The sequence below is a fragment of the Bufo gargarizans genome, chromosome 5 (genome assembly GCF_014858855.1).
Source record: "Bufo gargarizans isolate SCDJY-AF-19 chromosome 5, ASM1485885v1, whole genome shotgun sequence".
In the NCBI taxonomy this organism is placed as follows: domain Eukaryota; kingdom Metazoa; phylum Chordata; class Amphibia; order Anura; family Bufonidae; genus Bufo; species Bufo gargarizans.
Genome location: NC_058084.1, coordinates 229913163 through 229939727, shown reverse-complemented (window position 1 = coordinate 229939727; position 26565 = coordinate 229913163). Strand labels below are relative to the sequence as shown.

The window sequence follows — 26565 nt, the reverse complement described above, 5'->3', positions numbered from 1 at the left end:
GAATTGCGTTATGGATTCCATTACCATGGATCATAATGCAATTCTCTGACGGAATGCATAACGGAATGCCTTTGGAGGCATTCGTTATTCATTCCATCATAATAGAAGTCTATGGCCTGCATATCGGATCTGTCCCGTTTCCGTTATGCAGGAGAGGACTCCTGCAGGTAACAGAATCCATAACGCAATTCACCTTTTACCAGTAAACGAAGTGTGAACGAATTTCAAAATATGAAATTCGCTCATCTCTAGTTATATATATATTACTTTTTTGTGATCAGTGCCAGGTGCAATATGTGAAAAGCATGATCGATTAGGAAACGTATAGGAGAACAACTAAATTATATTAATAATGCTGGCCGCAGAAATCTTTCAGGTGCTGCAAAATATTTTGGGGTCATTTATTAAACAGCAGGGAAGGGCTAGGCATTGAAAATGGTCTCAATGTAAGACAGCTACGAAGCCACGTAATGTAGAAGCCAACACCTCTAAATAACTTTGGCGGATCCACCGCCAGATCAGGGCCTTATTAAGACCAGAATCTAAAACGCCGATCTTAATAAATGTGCCCCTTTGTATCTGATCATAATAGTTCATATGACACTTTAAAAGTAATAGTCATCGAAAAAGTATTCAAGCCCCCACGTGGGGCAAACTGGGGAAAGAAACTATGGCTCCAAGAAGCCTTCTAGATATTAACATTGGATAAATTATTGGACCTAAATTATATACCGTATTTTTCGCCGTATAAGACACACCGGCGTATAAGACGCACCTAAGTTTTTGGGGAGGAAAATAAGAAAAAAAATATTTTTAACCAAAAGGTGTGCTGTGGGTTTGGAACTAGGTGGTCTGTGGATGGCACTATTACTGGGGATCTGTGGATGACGGACACTGTTATGGGGGGATCTGTGGATGACTGACACTGTTATGGGGGGATCTGTGGATGACGGACACTTATGGGGGGATCTGTGGATGACGGACACTTATGGGGGGATCTGTGGATGACAGACACTGTTATGGGGGGATCTGTGGCTTTCACTGTTACAGGGGGATCTGTGGCTGGCACTGTTACAGGGGGGGATCTGTGGATGGCACTGTTATACATGTGTCATCCACAGACCCTCCCAGCCCATAACTGTGCCATCCACAGATCCCCCGCCGCTCCTGTATACTAATATAATATGTCTTATTCAATTAATAGTTATTAAATATGCCTCTTTATTCCTAAAAGTACCTTAAATCCGAAGCGCTTCAGTACAATGCCGGCAGGCCGGGCAGCCCACGCGGCGCGTCACTCACTGACGTCACTTGCCTGCGCCGCCTGCTTCATTCATAAAGTAGGCGGCGCAGGCACGTGACATCAGGGAGTTACGCTGCCGCCCGCCCAGCCTGCATACTACTGAAGCGCTAAGGATTTAAGGTACTATTAGGCATAAAGGGGAATATTTAATAACCATTCATTGAATATGACATATTTTATTAGTACACCGGAGCGGCGGGGCGGGCCTTTAGTACAGTGACTGCACCGCCCCGCTGCTATTGCCGGCCCCAGCTCCTCCTCCCAGTCCCTCCCCGAGTCCTCGCTCTCTTTACATCGCTGCCAGCGATGTAAAACTGACTGCATTCGCCGTATAAGACGCAGGGGCATTTCTCCCCCATTTTGGGGGAAGAAAAAGTGCGTCTTATACGGCGAAAAATACGGTAAATGATTTAAAGGATAACTGTCACATTTAGACCCTAATTTCAATTTTCATATATGTAGTTACTAAAAACATGATATTCCAGAATCAGTTAGAGGAGAAGAGATTTTGTCCAGCTTGTAGTTGTGGTAATCCAAGGCTTCTTTATTGAAAATTCTGTATAAAATCCAGGTACAGAAAGCAGAGTCTACATGTTTCGAGCACAATGCAATCTTAGCCCTTACTGATGACTGAATCAGTTACTATTAGACTGACTTACCCCATATTTAATAAGATTCAGCCCTTAGCAACCAGTCTGCATAAAACTGCAATATCCCTATTCAGTAAAGATGGCCGCCACTGCCCTCCTCCTGAGGCTAATCCCACCTGCCCTCACTAGCCAGTAACAATAGCCCCCCAAAAGTGTCAGTAAACAGAGCCCTCCCCCTAAAGGGTTAATCTCCTGCAGCACAAAGGGGTCCTCTTACCACATGTTGCTTTCATTTATACACTGAGCAGATGGCAGATCTCCCTTCCCTGGTCTGCGCTGCTTCGACTTTGCATTGTCCCAATCTGCTGAGTGAGGGAGCATCTGCCAAGCACAGGGACAGGGAGAAGTGCACACAGCCCAGGCACTGTTATCAGCTGCTGGGGAGGACCTGGCTTTAATCATTTACTTACAGTCCCTGGCTGTCAGTAATGTGACCCTGCAGGCTGCTGCTTCTGCATCCTCCGTCCTTCAACAGATAGACGGACCATGCCTAGCAACCCTATTTTAAGCACAGGTAAAAATAGACAGAACAGGGAACAAAACTGTGGAATTAAGGGGAAATTGAATACACAGTGAAAAGTTTAAATAGGGCCACCAAGGAGATATTAATCACCACAATCCAATACTCCCCAAAAAAATATATGACAGTTATACTTTAAATTATTTACATTAATTCCATCATATACCTCATATGTATAGGTTTTTATGTCTAAATAGTGTAAAAATAAATGTAAACTTTGAAAAAGTTTTTTTATAACACCATATTCTGACCATCATAACTTTTTTTTATAGTTATATCTACAGAGCTGTGTGGGGGGTCTCCTTTTTTGCAGGACACTCTGCAGTTTTTATTGATACCATTTTGGAGTGTGTGTGACTTTCTGATCACATTTTATAACATTTTTTTGAGTAAGAGAAGCAATGAAAAAATTGGCTATTTTGACCCTTTTTCCCTTATGCCTTTCGCCAAATTGAAAAAAATATTTTTATATTTTAATCGTACAGGCAATTTCAGTTGCGGTGATACCCATGATGTTTACATTTTTTGTTATTTATGTATTTTTTAATTAAACTTTTATATTTTTTATTTTTTATATATTTTAAGTTTTTTTACTTTTTGTTATGATTTTGAAGCTCATATTTGAGCCTACAAAAATGAAATTTTTTGTTTTTATTTCTGAACATTCATGGATTTTTTATGTCCATTTAAATGTTAGAATTGCTAATTTCTTATGTTGGCCAAAATAAAAACTGCAGCTTAAATGCCCTAGGTCTCTTCAGCGAGAGCTAGCACATTTAAATCCATTACTGGCATCCTAATTGGCCACAGATTATGCTGCTAAAAAGCCCGGAAGCGCGAGCAGTGGGCCCGCTAAATACATGGCTGGTGCTGGCTGTATCAATCAGCTGGCACCCGCCCGCATTGACAGATCAACGCTGATCGCGGCACCTGTGAGTGAAGGCAGAGGGATGTGGCTCCCTCTGCCTTCCGATCGGTTGCCATGGCAGCCTGGATGCTGCTGAAGCGATCCAGGCCTGCCGCTGCTTTCTCCACATTGAGCTATGTACGAGGCATAGCTCAGAATGGACAGTATGAAAATCCTATTTAGGCGTCTTTCACACTACCGTTTTTTTTTTATCATTTTGCGGTCCGTTTTTTGCGTTTCATATATGGTCTGTATACGGAACCATTCATTTCAATGGTTCCGCAAAAAAAACGGAATGTGTTTCGTATGCATTCCGTTTCCGTATTTCCGTTCCGTTGAAAGAAATAACATGTCCTATTATTGCCCGCAAATAAGGTCCGTGGCTCCATTCAAGTCAATGGGTCCGCAAAAAAACGGAACACGGAAATGCATCCGTATGTCTTCCGTTTCTGTTCCGTTTTTTTCTGAACCATCTATTAAAAATGTTATGCCCAGCCCAATTTTTTCTATGTAATTACTGTATACTGTATATGCCATACGGAAAAACAGAACGGAACAACGGAACAGAAACGGAAACACAACGGAAGCAAAAAAACGGAACAACGGATCCGTGAAAAACGGACTGCAAAACACTCAAATCGACACACTGTAGTGTGAAAGAGGCCTTACCCTAATAGAGATCTAGATGCTACCAGATGATTGAATATGGGGGTCTCTGCAGAAACTTTGAGAAGGTAGGTCCTGGGGAAAAAGAGGATACTGGCTGTTCTTCCACTATACCTAGAAGTCATCTCATGTCTATAATAATTAACTGGGTAGTTTCTTTAATAATCTATCAATTTTTTTTATATCAACATAGGCTGGTTGAGGTGCTGTACATTGAATATATGTATGTAGTGTAGTAAGTCTACTGTGTTATGTGCCACTTGTGCAGGGTCTGGGAGACTAGGGGCCCACCTTGCTCAGGGGCCCACTGGGGGATTCACCTGTACCCCTGTGAGCCAGTCTGAGCCTGGATGCCACCCATTATTAACTCTGCTTCAATATATGCCCTGCTGCAAAACCCCCAAAAAGGTGCACCAATAGAAGTTTGTACTTTGTCAATCTAAGCTCATTTGCATTAAAGGGGTTTTGTCACTTCAGTAAGCTGTATTTATCATGTAGGGAAAGTTACTAATATACTGTTATTATTAGGGATTCACATAAAACTTCGGTCCAATGCTGTACGCAGCGAGCACTCCATATAGTATTAGAATGTTTTGGCTCAGAATCGCCGAAGTTATTACTTCGGGAAGTCTCGCGTGAGTTTGCGTAATAACTTCATAGATTAATTTTTACTGTAAAAAAACATTTCCAGAACTCAGGTTCGATTCCAAGGTACCACTTGGAACCAAACCCAAGTTCGGGAAATGTTTTTTTCACGGTAAAAATTTATCTATGAAGTTATTACGCAAAGTCACGCGAAACTTCGCAAAAGTAATAACTGAGGCTCATCTGAGCCAATACATTCTAAGGCCGAATGCACACGGCCGTGAGCGGTCCGTAATACACTGGTATGATCTGTACCAGTGTATTACTGTACTGCGGCGGCAGCAGGAAGCGCACGGCGTCATAGCAACCAATGACGCTGTGCGCTCCTGCTCTCAGCAGGAATCCAGCCCGTGGTTCCACGGACCGCTCACGGCTGTGAAACACGGCCGTGTACATTCGGCCTAATACTGTACGGAGCGATCTCTCCGTACAGTATTGGACCTAAGTTGTATGCAAATCGACTTTGGATGTTTCATCTGAAGTCGATTCACTCATCCCTAGTTATTATCTATTTTGCTTCCTTTGCTGGCTGGATTCATTTTTCCATCACATTATACACTGCTCATTTCCATGGTTACAGACCACCCTGCAATCCATCAGTGGTGGTCGTGCTTGCACCATATAGGTAAAAGCAGTAGCCTATGTGCTCCCATGGTCCCGGCCACCAGGAAGGCTGATGCTTTTTCCTATAGTGTGCAAGCACGACTACCACTGATGGATTGCAGGGTGGTCTGTAACCATGGAAACGAGTAGTGTATAAGGTGATGAAAAAATGAAAATGAATCCAGCCAGCGAAGGAAGCAATATAGACAATCACAATACATTAGTAAGTGGCTTGTATTAACTTCCTCTACATCAGGGATGGCCAACCTGAGGCTCTCCAGCTGTTGCAAAACTACAACTCCCAGCATGCCGAGACTACCTACAGGTATCAGCCTACAACACGGCATGGTGGGGGTTTTAGTTTTACAACAGCTGGAGAGCCGCAGGTTGGCCACGCCTGCTCTACATAATAAATGCCACTTACTGAAGTAAGACAACCCCTTTAAGTTTTCCAAGTGTTCTTGTTCATTTTCTGGTTGTGCATTATTACCATATATTAAAATGTATTACCTTCAAGTTAAATCCAAATATGCCCTCTTCATCAGGTGTGATACGGATTAACAGCAAATTTCCATTGGCAAGCTCATTCTACATTGAAAAAATATATATTTTCAGCATAAAATATAAACATTTCTGTTCAGTGAAAAAAAAAAAAATGTTGTATGTTAGTGTTAGCTTATCAATACTTTTCATCCAGAAATGGGTTATGCTAGTAATAATATCCTTATTTTGCTAAGTCTCAAGTATTTAACTTTGTAAGAAAACTGATTAAATAAAATAGAATGGATTACATGACATTTAATACTTTAAGATTAACAGTTTACTGTTTGCAAATTTTTTTTATTGTTTTTAACCCCATTCAGGACTCAGCTAGTATTAACCTTCTATACTAAGTCTAATTTCACCATAAACCTTCTTTTTTCAAGCATCATTTTATAAAGGCCATTGTATTTTTGCAGGTTGATTTAAGGCTTAAAATTTCAGAAGCAATGTTTAAAATTTTCAAGAAAATTTCCAAAGCCAGCTTTAAGGACTAATTCAGTTCTGTAGTGACTTTTAGAGGCTTACATAACAGAACACATCCTTAACCAGCTCAGGACCGTCGCACGCAGGATTGCGTCCTGACGGCGGCCCTGTTGTTCCTCCTAGATGCGCTGATGCGTCTTCTCGCAAGACGCAAGATTTCGGGCAGAGCCGGCCCGCACATGCGCAGTGTGGGCCGGGAATCATTACATCAGAAGTTCGTCACCAGCCTGCCAGCCAATGATCACCGCTGACAGGTTGGTGACTTTTAAAAAAATCGAATCAGAAACAATTTAACACCTTATATTTATAAATATAAGGTGTTAAACAGGTTCTGTGCTCCTCTGCTGGTCCTTTTCGTCGGTTGGTCCCAGCAGAGGAGCACACCTCACAGTGAGTACACCAAACACTACACTTAGCCCACAGATCACACCCCATCACCCCAATTAACCCCTTGATCACCCCTGTCAATCACTAGTGAAAGGGAAAAAAGTGATCAGTGTAAACTGTCACTTTTTTTCCCCACTAGTATTGACGGTTAGGTTTTAGGATCGTTTAGGCCCCTTTGTTAGGTAGTTAGCGTCGGTTAGCACCCAGCCCACCGCACCGCAGTCACTAATTTCCTGATTAGCGTATCGCTAATCAGCATTGGTACTTTTATAGTATCTGTAAATGATCAGAACTGATCACAGTCAGATCTATAATAGTATTAATGTCACCTTAGTTTGCCCTCCACCCAAAATGCAGTGTTTGCCCGATCAGGCCTGATCGGTCGCCCACACGTGTGTTCACCCAGGCCCGCCCTGCCGCAGTGACAAAATTTTATTTATTTCATTATCACTGCACAATCACTTTACAAGTGCTGCGGCGATAAAAAAAAAATCTGTTTTGATATTTTTTTTATCAATTGCAGCGGCCTCCGGTACTTTGCTAGCCTCCCATTTGTAAGACAGTCTTGCTTTTTTTCTTGGGTAGTCTCAGGGAATATCCCCTAAATTTAGTTGACCAAATGGCAAGTAAGGGGTTTTCTTCTGAACAGGGCCTACAGGCTTCTGACCCAGTCGGATGAGGAATGGGAACCCCCATCTGACGAATCCAGCGGGTCAGAATTCAAACCTGTAGAAAGCAGTGGCAGTCTGACCCAAAGTTCGGACGATGAGGTTGAGGTCCCTGATACCACCAGGCGTATCCGTCCCTGTGTTCCTAGACCACAGGTTGCGCAGGATCCGCTTCAAGGGCAGCAGAGTGGGGCTTGCACTGCCGGATTACGTGGTGAGGCATACCCCAGCAGCGCAGCCCATCCTGGACCTAGTACCAGCATTGCCGTAGAACATGGTGAAGTGGCGAACACCAGAAGGGCAGTTGAAGCTGGTACGGTGGCACGTGCATTAGTTCCCCCGTCGCAGCCACCGCACAGACAGGCCCGTAGAGCCGCTAGAGTCCCTGAGGTGCTGGCAAACCCTGATTGGCAGCCCCCAACTTCAGCCGCACTAGTAGTTTCCCCTTTCACCTCCCAGTCTGGAGTTCAGGTTGAGACAGCTCAGATCGGATCTGCACTGGGGGTTTTTGAGCTGTTCTTGACTGCGGAGCTCTTGGACTTAGTCGTAGCAGAAACAAATCGGCATGCCACTCAATTTATAGCCGCCAACCCGGGAAGCTTTTATGCCCAGTCTTTCCGGTGGAAACCCGTCCACGTTTCCGAATTTTTAACTTTTCTGGGCCTTCTCCTCAACATGCGCCTAACAAAAAAGCATGAATTGCGGTCATATTGGTCCACAAACTAAATTCATCACATGTTCTCTGCTGCCATGTCCCGGACATGATTTGAGACCATCCTGCGTTTCCTGCACTTTAGTGACAACATTACCTCTCGTCCCAGAGGCCACCCAGCTTTTGACCGGCTCCACAAAATTCGGCCACTCATAGACTTTAACACCAAATTTGCAGATTTGTATACCCCTGAGCAAAACATCTGCATAGACGAGTCCCTTATACATTTAACCGGCGCCTTGGCTTCAAACAATACATCCCAAGCAAGCGTGCCCGGTATGGGGTCAAATTGTATAAGCTCTGTGAAAGGGCCACAGGCTATACGCACAAATGAGGGTAAAGATCAGACCCTGGAGCCGGTCGGTTGCCCTGACTACCTGGGGAGCAGTGGGAAGACAGTCTGGGACTTGGTGTCACCCTTATTTGTCAAGGGGTACCATTTTTATGTGGACAATTTTTACACAAGTGTGCCCCTCTTCAGGCATTTGTTTTTAGAACAGATTGGCTGCTGTGGCACCGCGCGACCTAGACCCCGGGGCTTCCCCCAACGGCTCGTTACCACCCATCTTGCAAGGGGGAGAGGGCTGCCTTGTGTAACAAAGAACTGCTTGCGGTGAAATGGAGAGACAAGCGTGACGTTTACATGCTCTCCTCCATTCACGCAGACACGACAATCGAAATTGAACGAGCAACTGGAGTCATTGAAAAGCCCCTCTGTGTCCACAACTATAATTCGCTCATTGGAGGGGTGGACTTAACCAGATGTTGGCTCCCTATTTACTGTCCCACAGGACCAGACGCTGGTATAAGAAGGTGTCTGTATATTTAACCTCTTAAGGACACATGACCTACGTCATGATGTCCTAGTACTTAAAGGGGTATTATCATCTTAATGATCACTGTTAAATCTGTTAATGATTTAACAGTGATAATTTTTCTAAATATATTTTATTAACAAATCCCCACCCCTTAGAAAAAAATAAACCTATACTTACCTGACTGTTGTCTTCCGATTCATGAGAAGAGCGTGCGCAGACGACTTTTCTTTTCTTCTCCCGGCCGGCCGCTGTACTGAACGCGCACGCCGTGTCTGTGCATGCGCCCTGGTGACTTCTTCCTGGCAAGTATACTATACTGGCCAGGAAGAAGTCACCAGGGCGCATGCGCGGACTCGGCGTGCACGTTCAGTACAGCGCGTGGCCCGGCCGGGAGAAGACATCAATGAAGATGGAGCCTGCCTCTTGCCGAGTGCCGAAACCAGGAAGTGGACGGGACCAGGTAAGTATGAAACGCTGTGTTGAGAAAACCCCTTTAAGGACACATGACGTACCGGTATGTACGGTTCCGTACCGGTACGCCATGTATGGTTCCGATCACCGCCGCGTGGCGGGCGGTGATCGGAATCCGGTGCCTGCTCAAATCATTGAGCAGGCACCTAGGCTAAATGCGCCGGGGGGTCCTGTGACCCCCCTCCCATGCCGGCGAGCGCAGAAAACTGCAGGTCAATTCAGACCTGCAGTTTTCTGCGTTTCTGGGTTATTCGGGTCTCTGAAGACCCGATAACCCGGAGCAAGATTGTGATGGTGGTGTGATTTCACCCCACCAATCACCATCCAGCAATCCTGAGAGGTGATGGTGACATCACCTCTCAGGATCGCCTCTGATTGGTCTGTGGGCGGGACTGCGCGAGATTCAAATGATGCAAGCGCTCCTCTCCTGCTCCTTTTGTGTTCCGGAGCCGGAGGATAGAGGAGCTGCCTGCATGTCGTCCATCGCTACCAGCATCACCCCATCTGTGCCCCCCAGGACCCGATCTGTGCCCCAGCACCCCCCATATGAACTTCAGGTACAAAGGGAAAGCATAGGGAAAGTTTGCGTTAGGCAGGGAAAATTAAGGGAAAGTTAGTTGGATTAATTTTTTATTGCATCACCCTATGTTAGGGTGTCTGGGGTCCACAGCACAGCTGTGTGACCCTAGAACACCCAGGGGTGCTGCCGCTTGCCCCCCACTTTTTTGGGGTGCAGGTTTTTTTGTTGTGTACACTGACTGTGGCCGGCACTCTTAGCGTCCAGCCACTGTTAGTGAATCGCACACCCCACAGCTGATCAACTTCGGACGGTTCATCAGTGGTTTAGAAAAAAAAATCTCATTTTTTGCCCTTTTTTGGGCCCGCCGGACGTTCTCGGACGATGAGGCATATGCCCAGCTTGCCTCAGACTCCAAGAGTCCCAGTGAGGACGATGATGACCCCACATTCCTGTTGTCATCCGCGTCCTCCTCATCATCTAGCGATGATGATGAGCCCCCAAGGCGGCAGAGACACCGCCAGGCGGAGCTAGGGGAATGCCATGTTAGGGACCCTGTGGCCCAGCCTAGTACGAGCAGCTCTGGGTCTCGTACTGGTTTCCCAGCCCACCAGTTAAATCCACTGGAGCACCCTGCCGGTGAACTAGTCTGGTGTAGCCCAGAGCGATACGAGCCCGTGATTCCTGATTTTGTAGGCCAATCAGGAATCCAGATTTCCACAGTGGGCTACACTGAATATGACTTTTTTTGTCATATTTTCAGTGACCCACTGGTAAATCTGATGGTGGAGCAGACGAACCTGTACGCCCAACAGTTCGTTGCTCAACACCCGGGCTCCTTTTTGGCCAGGCCCGGTGGCTGGACGCCGGTCAGTGCCGCCGAAATGAGGACATTTTGGGGCCTCGTGCTTCATATGGGACTGGTCAAGAAACCCAGTGTCAGGCTGTACTGGAGTGGGGACGTCCTATACCAGACCCCACTTTACAGTACGGCCATGTCACGCTCCCGGTTTGAGGCCATCCGGAAATGTCTGCATTATTCCGATAATGCAGCATGTCCCCCTCGAGGTGATCCTGCCTATGACCGTCTGTATAAGATACGGCTGGTCATCGATCACTTTGGGGCCAAATTCATGGAGGTCTATGTACCTGGAAGGGAGGTCGCGGTTGATGAGTCTCTCATTGCGTTCAAGGGGAGACTCATTTTTCGCCAGTATGTGCCCTCCAAGCGGGCGAGGTATGGCGTGAAGCTATACAAAATTTGTGAGAGTACCTCAGGGTACACTTACAAATTTTGTGTATACGAGGGGCGAGATTCCCAGATTCAACCCCCAGAATGTCCCCCCACTCTGGGTGTTACTGGGAAACTTGTGTGGGACCTTATGCACCCACTGCTGGATAAGGGTTACCTGTTGCTGGTCAGGTATAAGGACAACAGGGATGTCCCTATGCTGTCCACAATTCATGATAATGACATCACCCCTGTCACTGTGCTAGGTATCGCGGCAACGGTCCTCAAGACTGATTGTATCGTCGACTACAATCAGTATATGGGAGGAGTTGATCTCTCTGATCAAGTCCTCAAGCCATATAATGCCATGCGCAAAAACCCGGGCATGGTACAAAAAAGTTGCGGTCTACTTGGTACAGGTTGCCATGTACAACTCTTTTGTGCTATCCCAGATCGCTGGCAACACAGGGACATTCCTCCAGTTCTATGAAACAGTCCTCAAGGCCCTGATCTTCTCGGATCGGGAAAGAGCAGGCCGGAGTACCTCGGGAAATGTAAGCACCCGGATCGTCCCTGGCCAACACTTTCCAGGTGTGGTCCCCCATACTGGAAAGAAGGGACGAACCCAAAAAAGGTGCAGAGTGTGTCACAGGAGGGGGATACGGAAGGACACTACAACTCAATGTGACACGTGCCCTGATCATCCGGGCCTCTGCATTATTGGTTGCTTCAGGGAGTATCACACTTCCATGGAGTACTAAATTTATATCCCAATTTAGCACTGACATCGGATAAAAAAATTTTTCTCAGACTTGAGACACCCAAAAAACCTAAAATTATTTATTAAAAGTAGACTTATTAGGTATCGCCGCGTCCGTAAGAATCTCCTCTATAAAAATACCCCATGACCCAACCCCCCAGAATAACACGGTAAAAAAAAAAAAGGTGCAAAGTTTTTTTTTTTGTCACCTTACATAACAAAAAGTTTAATAGCAAGCGATCAAAAAGTCATATAGCCACCAAAGTGCCAATAAAACCTGCTCATCCCGCAAAAAATGAGCCCCCACATAAGATAATCAGATTTAAAAAAAAAGACACAGACTTTAGAGATACAAATTTTTTGTATCAAAAAGGATATTATAGTCAAAAACCTAAATAATTGTAAAAAAAATACTTATTAGGTATCGCCGCGTGCGTAAGAATGTCCTCTATAAAAATATCTCATGACCTAACCTCCCAGATTAACACAGTCAAAAAAATAAAAAACTGTGCCAAAACCGCTATTTTGGGCACTTTTCCATTTCAATCTGTTTTTTCCAGTAACAAAACAAGGGTTAACAACCAAACAAAAGTTAATATTTATTACCCTGATACTGCAGTTTACAGAAAAGCCACATTTGTGGTCGTAAACTGCTGTATCAGTAAAAGGGAGGCCGCAAAAGGAAAGGACCAACATGGTTTCTGGAAGGCCTATTTATTTATTTATTAATTTTTTATTGAATAAATCAATAGAACACACAATTTGAGCGGAAGAGAAGAAACAAAGTCCTCTGCTCTTAAACACAATGAAAACAGAGTACAGGTCTGTCAGATAATAATCATACATCAAGCGTGCTATGACAAAATCTCAAGGGGTTACCAGCAGCTAAACCTCCAACATAAGGCCTACTTTATAATAGTACTTTCAATACACAAGTAGCAACTGTTGTCGAGAAGATAACCGCTAAACACTTTAAATCATTGTATTGCGATCCATGTTCTGCGATCCATCCGTGACGGCCAAAAGCGAGAGCAGCAATACCCTCTGAGCAACTCACCCTCAGGTCGCGTGGGGAGGGGACAGGGGAGAAGTAGATAAGGAGCTGGCTGAGATGGGCCCCGATGGAGTGTCACTAGATATAGTGGTGTTTGTGCTACCTGGAAGGCCGATTTTGATGGCCTTTTTTATTGACACCAAGTCCCTTTTGAAGCCCCCCTAGAGTAGAAACTCCCTAAAAGGAGTCCCATCTAAGAAACTACACCCCTCAAAGTATTCAAAACTGATTATACAAACTTTATTAACCCTTTAGGTGTTCCTCAACAGTTAATGGCAAATGGAGATGAAATTTCCGAATTTTAATTTTTTGTAACCTTGCCTCACAAAAATTTAATATAGAGAAACCAAAAATCATATGTACCCTAAAAATAGTCCCCAAAAAATGCCACCTTATCCGGTAGTTTCCAAAATGGGGTCACTTTTAGGGAGTTTCTACTCCATGGGTGCCTCAGGGGGGTTGAAACAGGACACGGTGTAAATAAACCGGTCCATAAAAATCAGCCCTCCAAAAACCAAATGGCGCACCTTTCCCTCTACGCCCCGCTGTGTGGCCGTACAGTAGTGTACGGCCACATATTGGGGGTTTCTGTAAATGACAGAGTCAGGGCAATAAAGATACAGTCTTGTTTGGCTGTTAACCCTTGCTTTGTTAGTGGAAAAAATGGGTTAAAATGGAAAATTAGGCAAAAAAATGAAATTTTCTAATTCATCCCCATTTGCCAATAACTCTTGTGCAACACCTAAAGGGTTAACAACGTATGTAAAATCAGTTTTAAAAACCTTGTGGGGGGGAGTTTCTTATATGGGGTCACTTTTAGGGAGTTTCTACTCTAGGGGTGCATCAGGGGGGCTTCAAATGGGACATGGTGTAAATAAACCAGTCCAGCAAAATCTGCCTTCCAAAAACCAAACAGCGCACCTTTCACTCTACGCCCCGCTGTGTGGCCGTACAGTAGTTTACGGACACATATTGGGTGTTTCTGTAAACGGCAGAGTCATGGTAATAAAGATACAGTCTTGTTTGGCTGTTAACCCTTACTTTGTTAGCGGGAAAAAAGGGTTAAAATGGAAAATTTGACAAAAAAATGAAATTTTCAAATTTCATCCCCATTTGCCAATAACTCTTGTGCAACACCTAAAGGGTTAACAACGTATGTAAAATCATTTTGAATACGTTGAGGGTTGTAGTTTCTTAGCTGGGGTGGTTTCTATTATGTAAGCCTCGCAAAGTGACTTCAGACCTGTAGTGGTCCCTAAAAATTGGGTTTTTGTAAATTTCTGAAAAATTTTAAGATTTGCTTCTAAACTTCTAAGCCTTGTAACATCCCCCAAAAATAATATATCATTCCCAAAATAATTCAAACATGAAGTAGACATATGGGGAATGTAAAGTCATCACAATTTTTGGGTATTACTATGTATTACAGAAATAAAGAAACTGAAACTTTGAAATTTGCTAAATTTTCCAAATTTTTTGTAAATTAGGTATTTTTTTATGCAAAAAAAATAATTTTTTTGACTTCATTTTACCAGTGTCATGAAATACAATATGTGACGGAAAAAACTATCTTAGACTAAACCTGGATAATTCAAAGCATTTTAAAGTTATCAGCACTTAAAATGACACTGGTCAGATTTGCAAAAAATTGCCTGGTCCTTAAGGTGAAATAAGGCTATGTCCCTAAGGGGTTAATTCAATTGGCACTGTATAATAGTTTTATTCTCTACAGTAAGGCTGGGAGAACAAGATCCTCAAATTTCAGGAAGAGATTATCGAGAACCTCCTGTATCCGGGAGGTTTCGTGGCCCCAACCACCAGGATAGTGAGCCGTCTACACGAGTGACATTTCCTCAATGTCGTTGCTGGAACCTCAAACCAACCGCCACCCCGAAAAAAAAATTGTGTCTGTAGCAGGAGTGGAATAAGGCGTGACACCGGCTATTTCTGTCCTGACTGCCCTGACCACCCTGCCCTATGCTTAGGGGAGTGTTTCCGGAAGTACAAACAGGGCTCAAATGTTATATAAAGTTAATGTTGCGGCCTGTTTTTTTGTTTTTTTTAACCTTCTAGGTGGACCAACCGATGAACCAGCTGCAGCACTGAAGTGCATTCTGACAGAAGCATTGCGCTGCTGTCAGATTGCACAAAAAGTCGGTGTATGCGGCGCTGCAAGACGAGATTTCTTCTCTGCAGTAAAAAAGATATGTTTGCCGAGGCTTATGAGCTGAGGGGCGGTGTTGATATGCTTTGGCAAACACTTTGTATATAAAGAAATAAAATTAAAAATCCCGGCAATTATTTATTCATCCACATCGATTGATGTGAATGGAGAAATCAGGTTTGCCAGGGCATACGAGCTGAGTGGGTTTGAATGTTGGGCGGAGCTCCTATGTCCTGGCAGATGCCTTTCCCCTCCGTTTTTTTTTTTTTGGCAGAGATTTTTTCATCCACATTGATCGATGCGAATGAAGAAATCTGTGCTGTTCATTTTTTCTTTCAGCCCAGAGGCTGAACGGAAAAAAAAATAATCTCATTACCCGTATGCTCAATATAAGGATATTAGAAGAAACTCCTAATGCTGGCCATACATGTAATGATTGCGGAGACCCTCAAATGCCAGGGCAGTACAAACACCCCACAAATGACCCCATTTTGGAAAGAAGATACCCCAAGGTATTCGCTGAGGGGCATATTGAGTCCATGAAAGATTGAACTTTTTGTCCCAAGTTAGCGGAAAGGGAGACTTTGAAAAAAAAAAGTATATTTCCGCTAACTTGTGCCCAAAAAAAAAAAAAGATATTCTATGAACTCGCCATGCCCCTCATGGAATACCTTAAGGTGTCTTCTTTCCAAAATGGGGTCACATGTATTTATACTGCCCTGGCATTTTAGGGGCCCTAAAGTGTGAGAAGTAGTTTGAAATCCAAATGTGTAATAAATGCCCTGTGAAATCCTAAAGGTGCTCTTTAGAATTTGGGCTCCTTTGCCCACCTAGGCTGCAAAAAAGTGTCACACATGTGGTATCAGCATACTCAGGAGAAGTTGGGCAATGTGTTTTAGGGTGTCTTTTTACATATACCCATGCTGACTGAGAGAAATATCTCTCTAAAATGACAACTTTGTACAAAAAAAATCAGAAAAGTTGACTTTTAGAGAGATAATTCTCTCACCCAGCATGGGTATATGTAAAAATACACCCCAAAACACATTGCCCTACTTTTTTTGAGTATGCCGATACCACATGTGTGACACTTTTTTGCAGTCTAGGTGGGCAAAGGGGCCCAAATTCTAAAGAGCACCTTTAGGATTTCACAGGGCATTTTTTACACATTTGGATTTCAAACTACTTCTCACGCATTAGGGCCCCTAAAATGCCAGGGCAGTATAAATACCCCACGTATAAATACCCCACAAGTGACCCATTTTGGAAAGAAGACACCCCAAGGTATTTAGTGATGGGCATAGTGAGTTCATAGAAGTTTTTATTTTTTGTCACAAGTTAGTGGAATATGAGACTTTGTAAGAAAAAATGAACAACTACTAGGGCGAGCTCTGTGTAGACAGGCAGTATGGGAGCAGTCCCCTTCCCCCATGTGTAAGGGTGAGACAGGGTACAGCATCACGACTCCTTCTGACAATCTGCCAACACGAGACACCGTCCGGTCCAGGCAACAAATAAAGCCAGACTGATCCTAGCCACCTGGTTGGTTGGGTAAGAATGCTTGCGTCCACACAGGCGCAGCAGGTTCATTTATTTACCTTTGCTCTACCAGCGGTGGGGTACCTAATTGTACCCCTTATATGTATGTATGTCATGTTGATGCATCCCTTGGTGTATTTTAATGTATATCACATAAAAGTTATATTTTAACAAGGATATTTCCCCACGCCTTATAGTACTACAATGCCAACAATTATGAATACAATATACTATTGTGCTGCTATATAATGCCACATCACCAAAGTGCACCCTGGGTTGATCTGTATCAACAGCATACACAAAATGTCTGGCCATGACTCACAGCCGGCACCTGGACAGACTATGGCAAAAAAAAACGTCTAGACACTAGGTCATCTTGCATCAGCTACTAATCTGAAGCAATAGGACTGATCTTAAGCAATGGGACTTTTGTGCAGGCCTGAGTGCTTGTTTGTATGATGAATGGCTAAACATGAACATAGGGTACTTGTAAAATAGTTCACCACTTTACCCTGTGTGTGCATCCCGGACAGTAACACACCACATATAACTTGAGCTGTCAGGAGTCAAAAGAAATGGACAGGAAAATATGGACGGAATAAAGTGAGCTATGCAGCTCCACACTGAAGCTCTAATCCAATCAACACATTTTGGAGAAAAAAATGCATTCTTCTTGCTCAGGGACACTAGTCTATGTACTTCCTGTTATTTTAAACTCCCACTCCAGACCCAGAGGTATTGGGCTCCTTTCACATCCACACATTTAATCATTTAATCGCACACAGTTCTGTCATAATCATAAGAGGGAAGAAATTAGTTTCGACCACCCAAAAATTTACAGAGAAAAAGATTTTGAAAAAAAATCAATTTCTGTGAAACCCAACTCACAAATTTGAGGCTGTGGGATCCATATGGGATCACTCTGGCAAGCTGACCCAGATGTCCAAGGACATCTTCTTGAAAGCCCCTTACTGAAAGATGTGGTGGTGTTATCAGTATCATTGGCAATTATAGCGTATTCCTCCTCAGCTGAATACTGTATTTGGGATGAACTAAAACTACCTGAAATCTGAAATTTATAATAAATATATATGTATATAGATTTATATATATATATATATATATATATATATATATATATATATATATATTGTAGGAAAGCGCAAGGGGCCGTCATTGACGGAAGATATGTGTCACCGAGGTTCCTGGCTTTGGTGAAGTAAGAGCCGGTAATTTTAAGTGTCAGCGGCAGCTAGTGCTGACTGACACTATTGTTTATTTAGCCAATCCGAGTGTGTAAAGCCAATCCGAGCCGGCTCTTACTGGGAGCAGCCAAAGTGCAGGGTGGGTGGCTGTTTCCCACATTCCAGGCAGGGTTTAGGTTAGGGATATAAAACCCAGGAGCAGTCTCAGCTGGGTGTGGATTATCCTCCATTTCACAGTGAATCTGTGGAGTGTCCCTGGTTTGGGATCTGCATAATGAGTGCCATACTAAAGGGCTGCGAGCCGCATTGCTGGTAAGCAGGCACTAAAACCTGTTGGGGACTGCTACTGCCAACACTGCTGACAAGGTGAATGTTTTTTGTTCTGTGGACTTGACATGGTGTGAATCAATGCCAAGACGACGAACTGTCATTTTTGTTTATTTTACTTAACAGTGCAGTGTTTATTTTGCCTCTGTACTGCGTCTGCTAATCTGACTACCAGAGCGAATTCCCACATTTGGTGGAGGATGCGTGCAAACTCATTGAGGCAGGTCTGAAGGCTAAAAAGATTTTGTTTTTGAATTCCCACAATGCCCGGAAAGCTGACTTTGCGGCGATTCCTAAGATGACCCCCTCAGTAAAATGTTGAGACCTATCTGGCGGTCTTCGAAAAGGTGGCCGTGAAGGAAAAGTTACCCCGAGACCAGTGTGCTGAGTTTGTCGCTCCGTTCCTGGCATCTGGTCCCCAGCAACAATTTTTGATCTCCCCGATGATCAAGCGGCTGACTATCCGACCATAAATAGTGAGAACCTGGAGAGACTTGGGTTGAATGTATTGGTCCGGGCACAGCGGGTGCATCAATGGGAATTTAACCCAGCTGTACCCGCCAGACCGCAATATTAAGATCTTATGCATTGATTGCAAAAATGGCTGCAGCCTGACATATTGACTCCCACTGCTATGTTTGATCGGATGTTGGCGGATGTGATTTGGAGGGCTCTGCCGTACCCTCTCCAGCACTGGATCGGCCAGGTGTCTTCAGATAATGCCTTGGAGATGGTCGACCTGGTGGAGAGCTACGAGGCCACCAGAAATCTGCAGGGGGTTTCTTTTAGGAGGGGGCCAGTCAAACCATGGAAATCTCCACTCGAAACCTGGCAGCTGGTGCCAGGCAAACCCGCCCGGGACGTACCCCCTGCAGACCCAGACCCAGGTGAACCCATGGATACTAACTATGGCTACCGCCACTCATTGTATGCCAGGAAGTTGTGTGCCACAGGTACCTCCAAAACTATAGAGAATAGCCACTTGTGCCAGGTGGAAGTGGGGGACACCCTGGTGGCGGGGACCACCTAGGGACCGGGCTCATTTTCACCTTAAGGACCAGGCTATTTTTTGCAAATCTGACCAGTGTCACTTTATGTGGTGATAACTTCAACATGCTTTTACATATCCAGGCCATTCTGAAATTGTTTTTTCGTCACATATTGTACTTCATGACACTGGTAAAAAGGAGTAAAAAAAAAATCATTTTTATTTATAAAAAATACTCTACTTCTATATTACATAATAATACCTACAAAAAAGTTATTACTTTTCATTCCCCATGTGTCTACTTCATGATTGGATCATTTTGGGAATTACATTTTATTTTTTGGGGATGTTACAAGGCTTAGAAATTTAGAAGCAAATCTTGACATTTTTCTGAAATTTTCAAAAAAAAAACATTTTTAAGGAGCAGTTCAGGTCTGAAGTCACTATGTGAGCAGGGGCGCCCTCAGGGCCCCCGGGCAAAATAAATCAAGGGCCCCCTTACAGGCCCCACCCATGTTCTGCTGCAAGCCCCACCCTTGTCCCGCCTCCAGCCACACCCTACACAATCTTTAATAAGATTTCAAAGTTAAAGTGACACAAAAGGCACCCAGACCACTTCAGCTCATTGCAGTGGTCAGGGTACAGTGTCCCTTTTGCAAATCGAGCTGCAATGTTCTAGAGAAACTGCATTGTTTATGTTCGAGCAATAAGTCCGCCTCTAATGCTGGCAGCCACCTGAGGGCTTCCTGGATTCAAACAGACCTTTGGTCTGGTATCTGACGCTGGACGCCCTCACACCCTGCATGATGACCTCCAGGGTCAAATTTTTCCCCATAGGAAAGCATTGATTCAATGCTCTCGTATGGGGTGATCTAATCTCAGCGTCCATTAGTGAGCCTCTGTTAGAAACAGTGTGGGCATAACTACTGTGAAGGGGGCACATATCTGGGCATAACTACTGTGAAGGGGGCACATATCTGGGCATAACTACTGTGAAGGGGGCACATATCTGGGCATAACTACTGTGAAAGGGGGGGAGGCCCTTCACAGTAGTTATTAATCCCTTTCAGCAGTCTCCCCTTCAGTGACTGGGGGACTGCTGAAAGGGGTTAATAACTACTGTGAAGGGCCTAGCCGTTTGGGCAACCCCACAGATCATCCCCTCACCCCCCTTGTACTTGTTCCACTGATCCGCTACTTGCGGGCTATATGGGCATGAGTTCAGTCACTTCGGTGCGCAATCCCATCCTGTGGCGCGTGATCCCGCGAGACCCGTGACCTACAGCGCCAGGTTTTGCAGAATCACACGCTGCAGGACGGGATTGCCCACCGAAGTGACTCAACTCATTCCTGCGCACCCACAAGTAGCGGAACAATTACAAGAGGGGTGGGGAATAGCCAAATAAAAAAAATATTTTGAACCAAAAGGTGTTATGGGGGCTCTGTGGATGGCACTGTTGTGGGGGGATCTGTGGATGACACTGTTATGGGGGGATTTGCGGATGACACACTGTTATGGGGGCTCTGTGGATGACACTGTTATGGGGTCTCTGTGGATGACACAGTTATGGGGGCTCTGTGGATGACACTGTTATGGGGGATCTGTGGATGGCACTGGTATGGGGGATCTGTGGATGACACTGTTATGGGGGCTCTGTGGATGACACACTGTTATGGGGGCTCTGTGGATGACACACTGTTATGAGGGCTCTGTGGATGACACACTGTTATGGGGGCTCTGTGGATGACACACTGTTATGGGGGCTCTGTGGATAACACACTGTTATGGGGGCTCTGTGGATGACGCACTGTTATGGGGGCTCTGTGGATGATGCACTGTTATGGGGGATCTGTGGATGACACTGTTATTGGGGATCTGTGGATGGCACTGTTATGGGGGGCTCTGTGGATGACACACTGTTATGGGGGCTCTGTGGATGACACACTGTTATGGGGGCTCTGTGGATGACACACTGTTATGGGGGCTCTGTGGATGACACACTGTTATGGGGGCTCTGTGGATGACACACTGTTATGGGGGCTCTGTGGATGGCACTGTTGTGGGGATCTGTGGATGACACTGTTGTGGGGGGGGGGATCTGTGGGTGACACATATATAGCACTTATAGCTATATATGTGTCATCCACAGATCCCCCCATAACAGTGTCCCTGTGAGTGAATGATCCCCAATACACTGCGCATGCGCGAAAAAGACGACTTGGCGCAGTAGAGGTTAACAAAATGCAAACAAAAATAAAGGTTAACAAAATGCAAATATCTAGACCTCTTCAGCATCTCTGTGACGTTTAATTGACAGTATTATGTCTATATCGTGGAAAATAGTTTTAAGAAAATTAAATAAAGATTTAAAATTTTATATTAGTCAGCACTTCAAGCTAGACGTAATGTAAAACTATCTCCCACGATATAGACATAATACTGTCAAGTAAACGGAACACCGGCATCTGGTTCTGTAATGGCAGCGGGGCCCGGTGCAGTCACTGTATTCTATTACACGGGGCACCGCTCACTGTAATACTAATACTCATATGTGAACAACTTGAAATCCTCTGCGATCCTCTCCCTCTCTGTACTCACAAACTCAGTAGCAGGCCGGGCGGCAGCGCAACTCACTGACGTCACGTGCCTGCTCCTCCCACTTTCTGAATGAAGTAGGAGGAGCAGGCGCGTGACGTCAGTGAGTTGCGCTGCCGCCCGGCCTGCCTGCTACTGAGTTTTAGAGATGGGAAGTTCGGATCTTTTTCATGAATCAATTCATTTGCTGAGTCGGCTCTCAAGTGAACCGAAGGTCTGGAGGGACTCGCTCCTGGCAAACACAGCTCTGCTGCAGTGGAGCAGACTGATGTAATTACACTGTATAGTTATTGCAGGGATTTAGATAATGGTCTAAGAGTTTATTAGTTAAAAGAATCAAATGAGTCAGAGACTCATTTGATTCCTTGAGTTAAAATAATCCTGTCACCGAGTCCCTGCCAGGCTTCCTGCTCTGCTACATTGCTGCAAGCACCCTGTACACACACAGCTCTGCTGCATTGCTGCAAGCACCCTGTACACACACACAGCTCTGCTACATGCAATACTATACCACCCCCCCAGACGGACTTGTCGGGAGACAGGGAGCCGCAGAGCAGGAAGCCTGGCAGGGACTCGGTGACACGTCTCTGACTCATTCGATTCTTTTAACTAATAAACTCTCAGACGATTCTTAGTCCCTGCACGACTCCCCTCTGCTGTGAGTCAGTGCTGGACTGCTGGCTGCCTCTGATTGGTTGGAGGGTAGGGAGGGGCGGGGCTAGCTTCCACTGTCGGCTCCTATTACACTGCCTGCTGCTGCCTCTATGCTACTGAATTTGTGAGTACAGAGAGGGAGAGGATCGCAGGGGATTTCAAGTTGTTCACATAGGAATATTACTATTACAGTGAGCGGGGCTCGGTGTTATGTTATTCTGGGGCGGGCCCCCATCCCGGCCGGGCCCTCGGACCATGTCCGAAGTGCCCAACCGGTCAGTCCGCCCCTGTATGTGAGGCTTACACAACAGAAACTACCCAAAAATAGTAGTACATAATAGAAACTACACCCCTCAAGGTATTCAAACTGATTTTACAAACTTTGCTAACTCTTTAGGTGTTCCACAAGAATTAATGGAAAATAGAGATAACATTTCAAAATTTCATTTTTTTTTTGCAGATATTCCATTTAAATATTTTTTTTCCAGTTACAAAGCAAGGGTTAACAGCCAAACAAAACTCAATATTTATGGCCTTGATTCTGTAGTTTTTAGAAACACCCCATATGTAGTCGTAAACTGCTGTACGGGCACACGGCAGGGCACAGAAGGATAGTAATGCCATACGGTTTTTGGAAGGCAGATATTGTTGGGACTGGTTTTTTTACACTATGTCCTATTTGAAGCCCCCCTGATGCACCCCTAGAGTAGAAGCTCGAAAAAAAGTGATCCCATTTTAGAAACTAGACCCCTTAAGGTATTCAAAACTGATTTTATAAACTTTGTTAACCCTTTAGGTGCTCCACAAGAATTAATGGAAAATAGAGAGAGAATTTCAAAATGTCACTTTTTGGGCAGATTTTCCATTTAGATATGAAATAAAATAAAATACACCAGAGGATGCATCAACATTACAGACATACAAACAAACAAGGGGTTCTGTGATAGATACCCCAATGCTGGTAAAGCAAAGGTAAGTAAAGAAACTGCTGCGCCTGTGTGGACGCAAGCAGTCTTACCTGACCAACCAGGTGACTAGGATCAGATTGGCAAAGGTGATGCCTGGGTAAGACGGAGTCTTGTGTAGGCATGCAGTCAAGGGAAGATGATGCTGTGCCCTATCTCACCCTATACTTGGGGGAAGGGGGCTGCTCCCGTACTGCCTGTCTACACAGAGCACTCGCCCTAGAAAGGGCGACCCTGTCAGGATACCTGTCCCTAGTTATGGACCTGATCGCTAGTGCTATAAAATATGCAGATTCTACAGACCTCCCGACGTGGCACGTTTCTGTCGTGTCGACTCCTCAGGGGAAATAAGTACATGTAGGAAAAAATAATATGCACCATATGTACCCGCAGGTAGAAAGAAGGAAACACTGCAGTCATATGGTTACAAAAAATCTGTCTCTAATGGTTAGAATGAGAGCCTAAAAAATGACATCCGTGGTGCAGGAGTGCCATGCTGCAGTAGGATAGATGTTCCTCTGCTTGTTGGTGTGTGATGATATGGTGGTCCTCGCTAAAAGTAATGTCCCTATAGTTCAGGGGGTTCCTCAACCAATACCAGCCACACTGATAAATACCTTCATGGAGTTTAAATAGAGCCCATAGGCGCCTCTTCCTGGAAGATCCCATATTTCATCAACTGTAAATCCAGAGGGGTCATATACCGGATCCAGTGTGAATATGGGATTGAATATGTGGGTAAGACGATCCGAGAATTTAGGAGGCGGATAGGGGAACATCTGGGGGACATCTCACATAAACGGGATACCCCACTATCAAAACATGTACATACTGCCCACAACGACATAGCCTCTTTGAAATTCTTGGGTATAGATCTTGTAAAGCCTCCCATTAGAGGGGGTGATTGGGACAAATGTCTCCTCCAACGTGAAACTCGGTGGATCTTTTGTCTTAAAACATCTGCACTCCTGGGCCTGAATGAAAGGCTAGATTTTGGGTGCTTTATATAAATTGCGGTGAGCCCTGTCTCTTATATAAATGGCGTCATCCTATTCAAAGTGATGGGAGGAGCCTATATGAGATACTCTATTGTTTCATATTTACTCGGCATCATGTTCAGTACTCTCTGTTACTTTTTCTTGTTCCTAAATTCATGCAAGAAATGTCAGTCTAATCTTGCTATGATTTTGTGTCATAGCGTTACCATAGACGCCTTTATCACGAGACGTACTGTGCGGATTCCTATCTGTTGACATGTCTCCAAGGTTACACCCTCCGCCTCCCCACACGATTGGCCGCCGTTATCATGTGGTATCGGCGTCGGCGTCTGGTGCGTTGCTGCGCGGCGCATGCGCGTGACGTCAGACGCCGATGCGGATGCTGACAGGGCGGTCTTCCAGGAAGAGGTGCATATGGGCTCTATTTAAACTCCATGAAGGTATGTATCAGTGTGGCTGGTATTGGTTGAGGAACCCTCTGAACTATAGGGACATTACCTTTAGCGAGGACCACCATATCCTCACACACCAACGATCAGAGGAACATCTATCCTTCTGCAGCATGGAACTCCTGCACCACGGATGTCCTTTTTAGGCTCTCGTTCTAACCATTAGAGCCTGATTTTTAGTAACCATATGACTGCAGTGTTTCCTTCTTTCGACCTGCGGGTACATATGGTGCATATTGTTTTTTCCTACATGTACTTATTTCCCCTGAGGAGTCGACACGACAGAAACATGCCACGTCGGGAGGTCTGTAGAATCTGCATATTTTATAGCACTAGCGATCAGGTCCATAACTAGGGACGGTTATCCTGACGGGGTCGCCCTTTCTAGGGCGAGTGCTATGTGTAGACAGGCAGTATGGGAGCAGCCCCCTTCCCCCAAATATAGGGTGAGATAGGGCACAGCATCATCTTCCCTTGACTGCACGCCTACACAAGACTCCGTCTTACCCAGGCATCACCTTTGCCAATCTGATCCTAGTTACCTGGTTGGTCAGGTAAGACTGCTTGCGTCCACACAGGCGCAGCAGTTTCTTTACTTACCTTCGCTTTACCAGCATTGGGGTATCTATCACAGAACCCCTCGTTTGTTTGTATGTCTGTAATGTTGATGCATCCTCTGGTGTATTTTATTTTATTGTATATCTTATAAAAGTTATATTTTAATAAGGATATTTCCCCACATTTTCTCCAGTGGGCCCCTGGCAATTCTGAATCTTGAAATCTCTGAATCTTGAATCTTTTTTTTTCAGTTATAAAGCAAGGGTTAACAGCCAAACAAAACTCAATAGTTATGGCCCTGATTCTGTAGTTTACAGAAACACCCCATATGTGGTTGTAAACTGCTGTACGGGCACACGGCCGGGCACAGAAGGAAAGGAATGCCATACGGTTTTTGGAAGGCCGATTTTGCTGGACTGGTTTTTTGACACCATGTCCCATTTGAAGCCCCCCTGATGCACCCCTAAAGTAGAAACTCAAAAATAAATACCCCATTTTAGAAACTACACCCCTCAAGGTATTCAAAACACATTTTACAAACTTTGTTAACCCTTTAGGTGTTCCACAAGTATTAATGGAAAATAGATACAATTTCAAAATTTCACATTTTCTGCAGATTTTCCATTTTTATAATTATTTTCCAGTTACAAAGCAAGGGTTAACAGCCAAACAAAACTCAATATTTATGGCTCTGATTCTGTTGTTTACAGTAACACCCCATATGTGGTCGTAAACTGCTGTAGGGGCACACGGCAGGGTGCAGAAGGAAAGGAACGCCATACGGTTTTTGGACGGCTGATTTTGCTGGACTGGTTTTTTGACACTATGTCCCATTTGAAGCCCCCTTGATGCACCCCTAAACTACGGGATATAGGGTGGCAGTTTTTTTCGTACTATTTTAAGGTACATATGATTTTTGGTTGCTCTATATTACACTTTTTGTGAGGCAAGGTAACAAGAAATAGCTGTTTTGGCACCGTTTTTATTTTTTGTTATTTACAACATTCATCTGACAGGTTAGATCATGTGGTATTTATATAGAGCAGGTTGTCACAAACGCGGTGATACTTAATATGTATGCATTTTTTTTATTTATGTAAGTTTTACACAATGATTTCATTTTTGAAACCAAAAAAATCATGTTTTAGTGTCTCCGTAGTCTAAGAGCCATAGTTTTTTTTTCA

The 26565-nt window shown here is 44.5% G+C and overlaps 1 protein-coding gene across 8 annotated transcripts in view; it reads right to left on the bottom strand.

Moving 5' to 3' along the window:
- PTPN3 (protein tyrosine phosphatase non-receptor type 3) overlaps positions 1-26565 on the bottom strand; it is a 1297151-nt gene that overhangs the window by 270296 nt on the left and 1000290 nt on the right. For all 8 annotated transcript variants that reach the window (XM_044294788.1, XM_044294784.1, XM_044294789.1 and 5 more), the window contains one exon: positions 5805-5882. In XM_044294788.1, coding sequence (XP_044150723.1) covers positions 5805-5882 — 78 coding nt within the window. The remainder of the gene's footprint in view (positions 1-5804; positions 5883-26565) is intronic.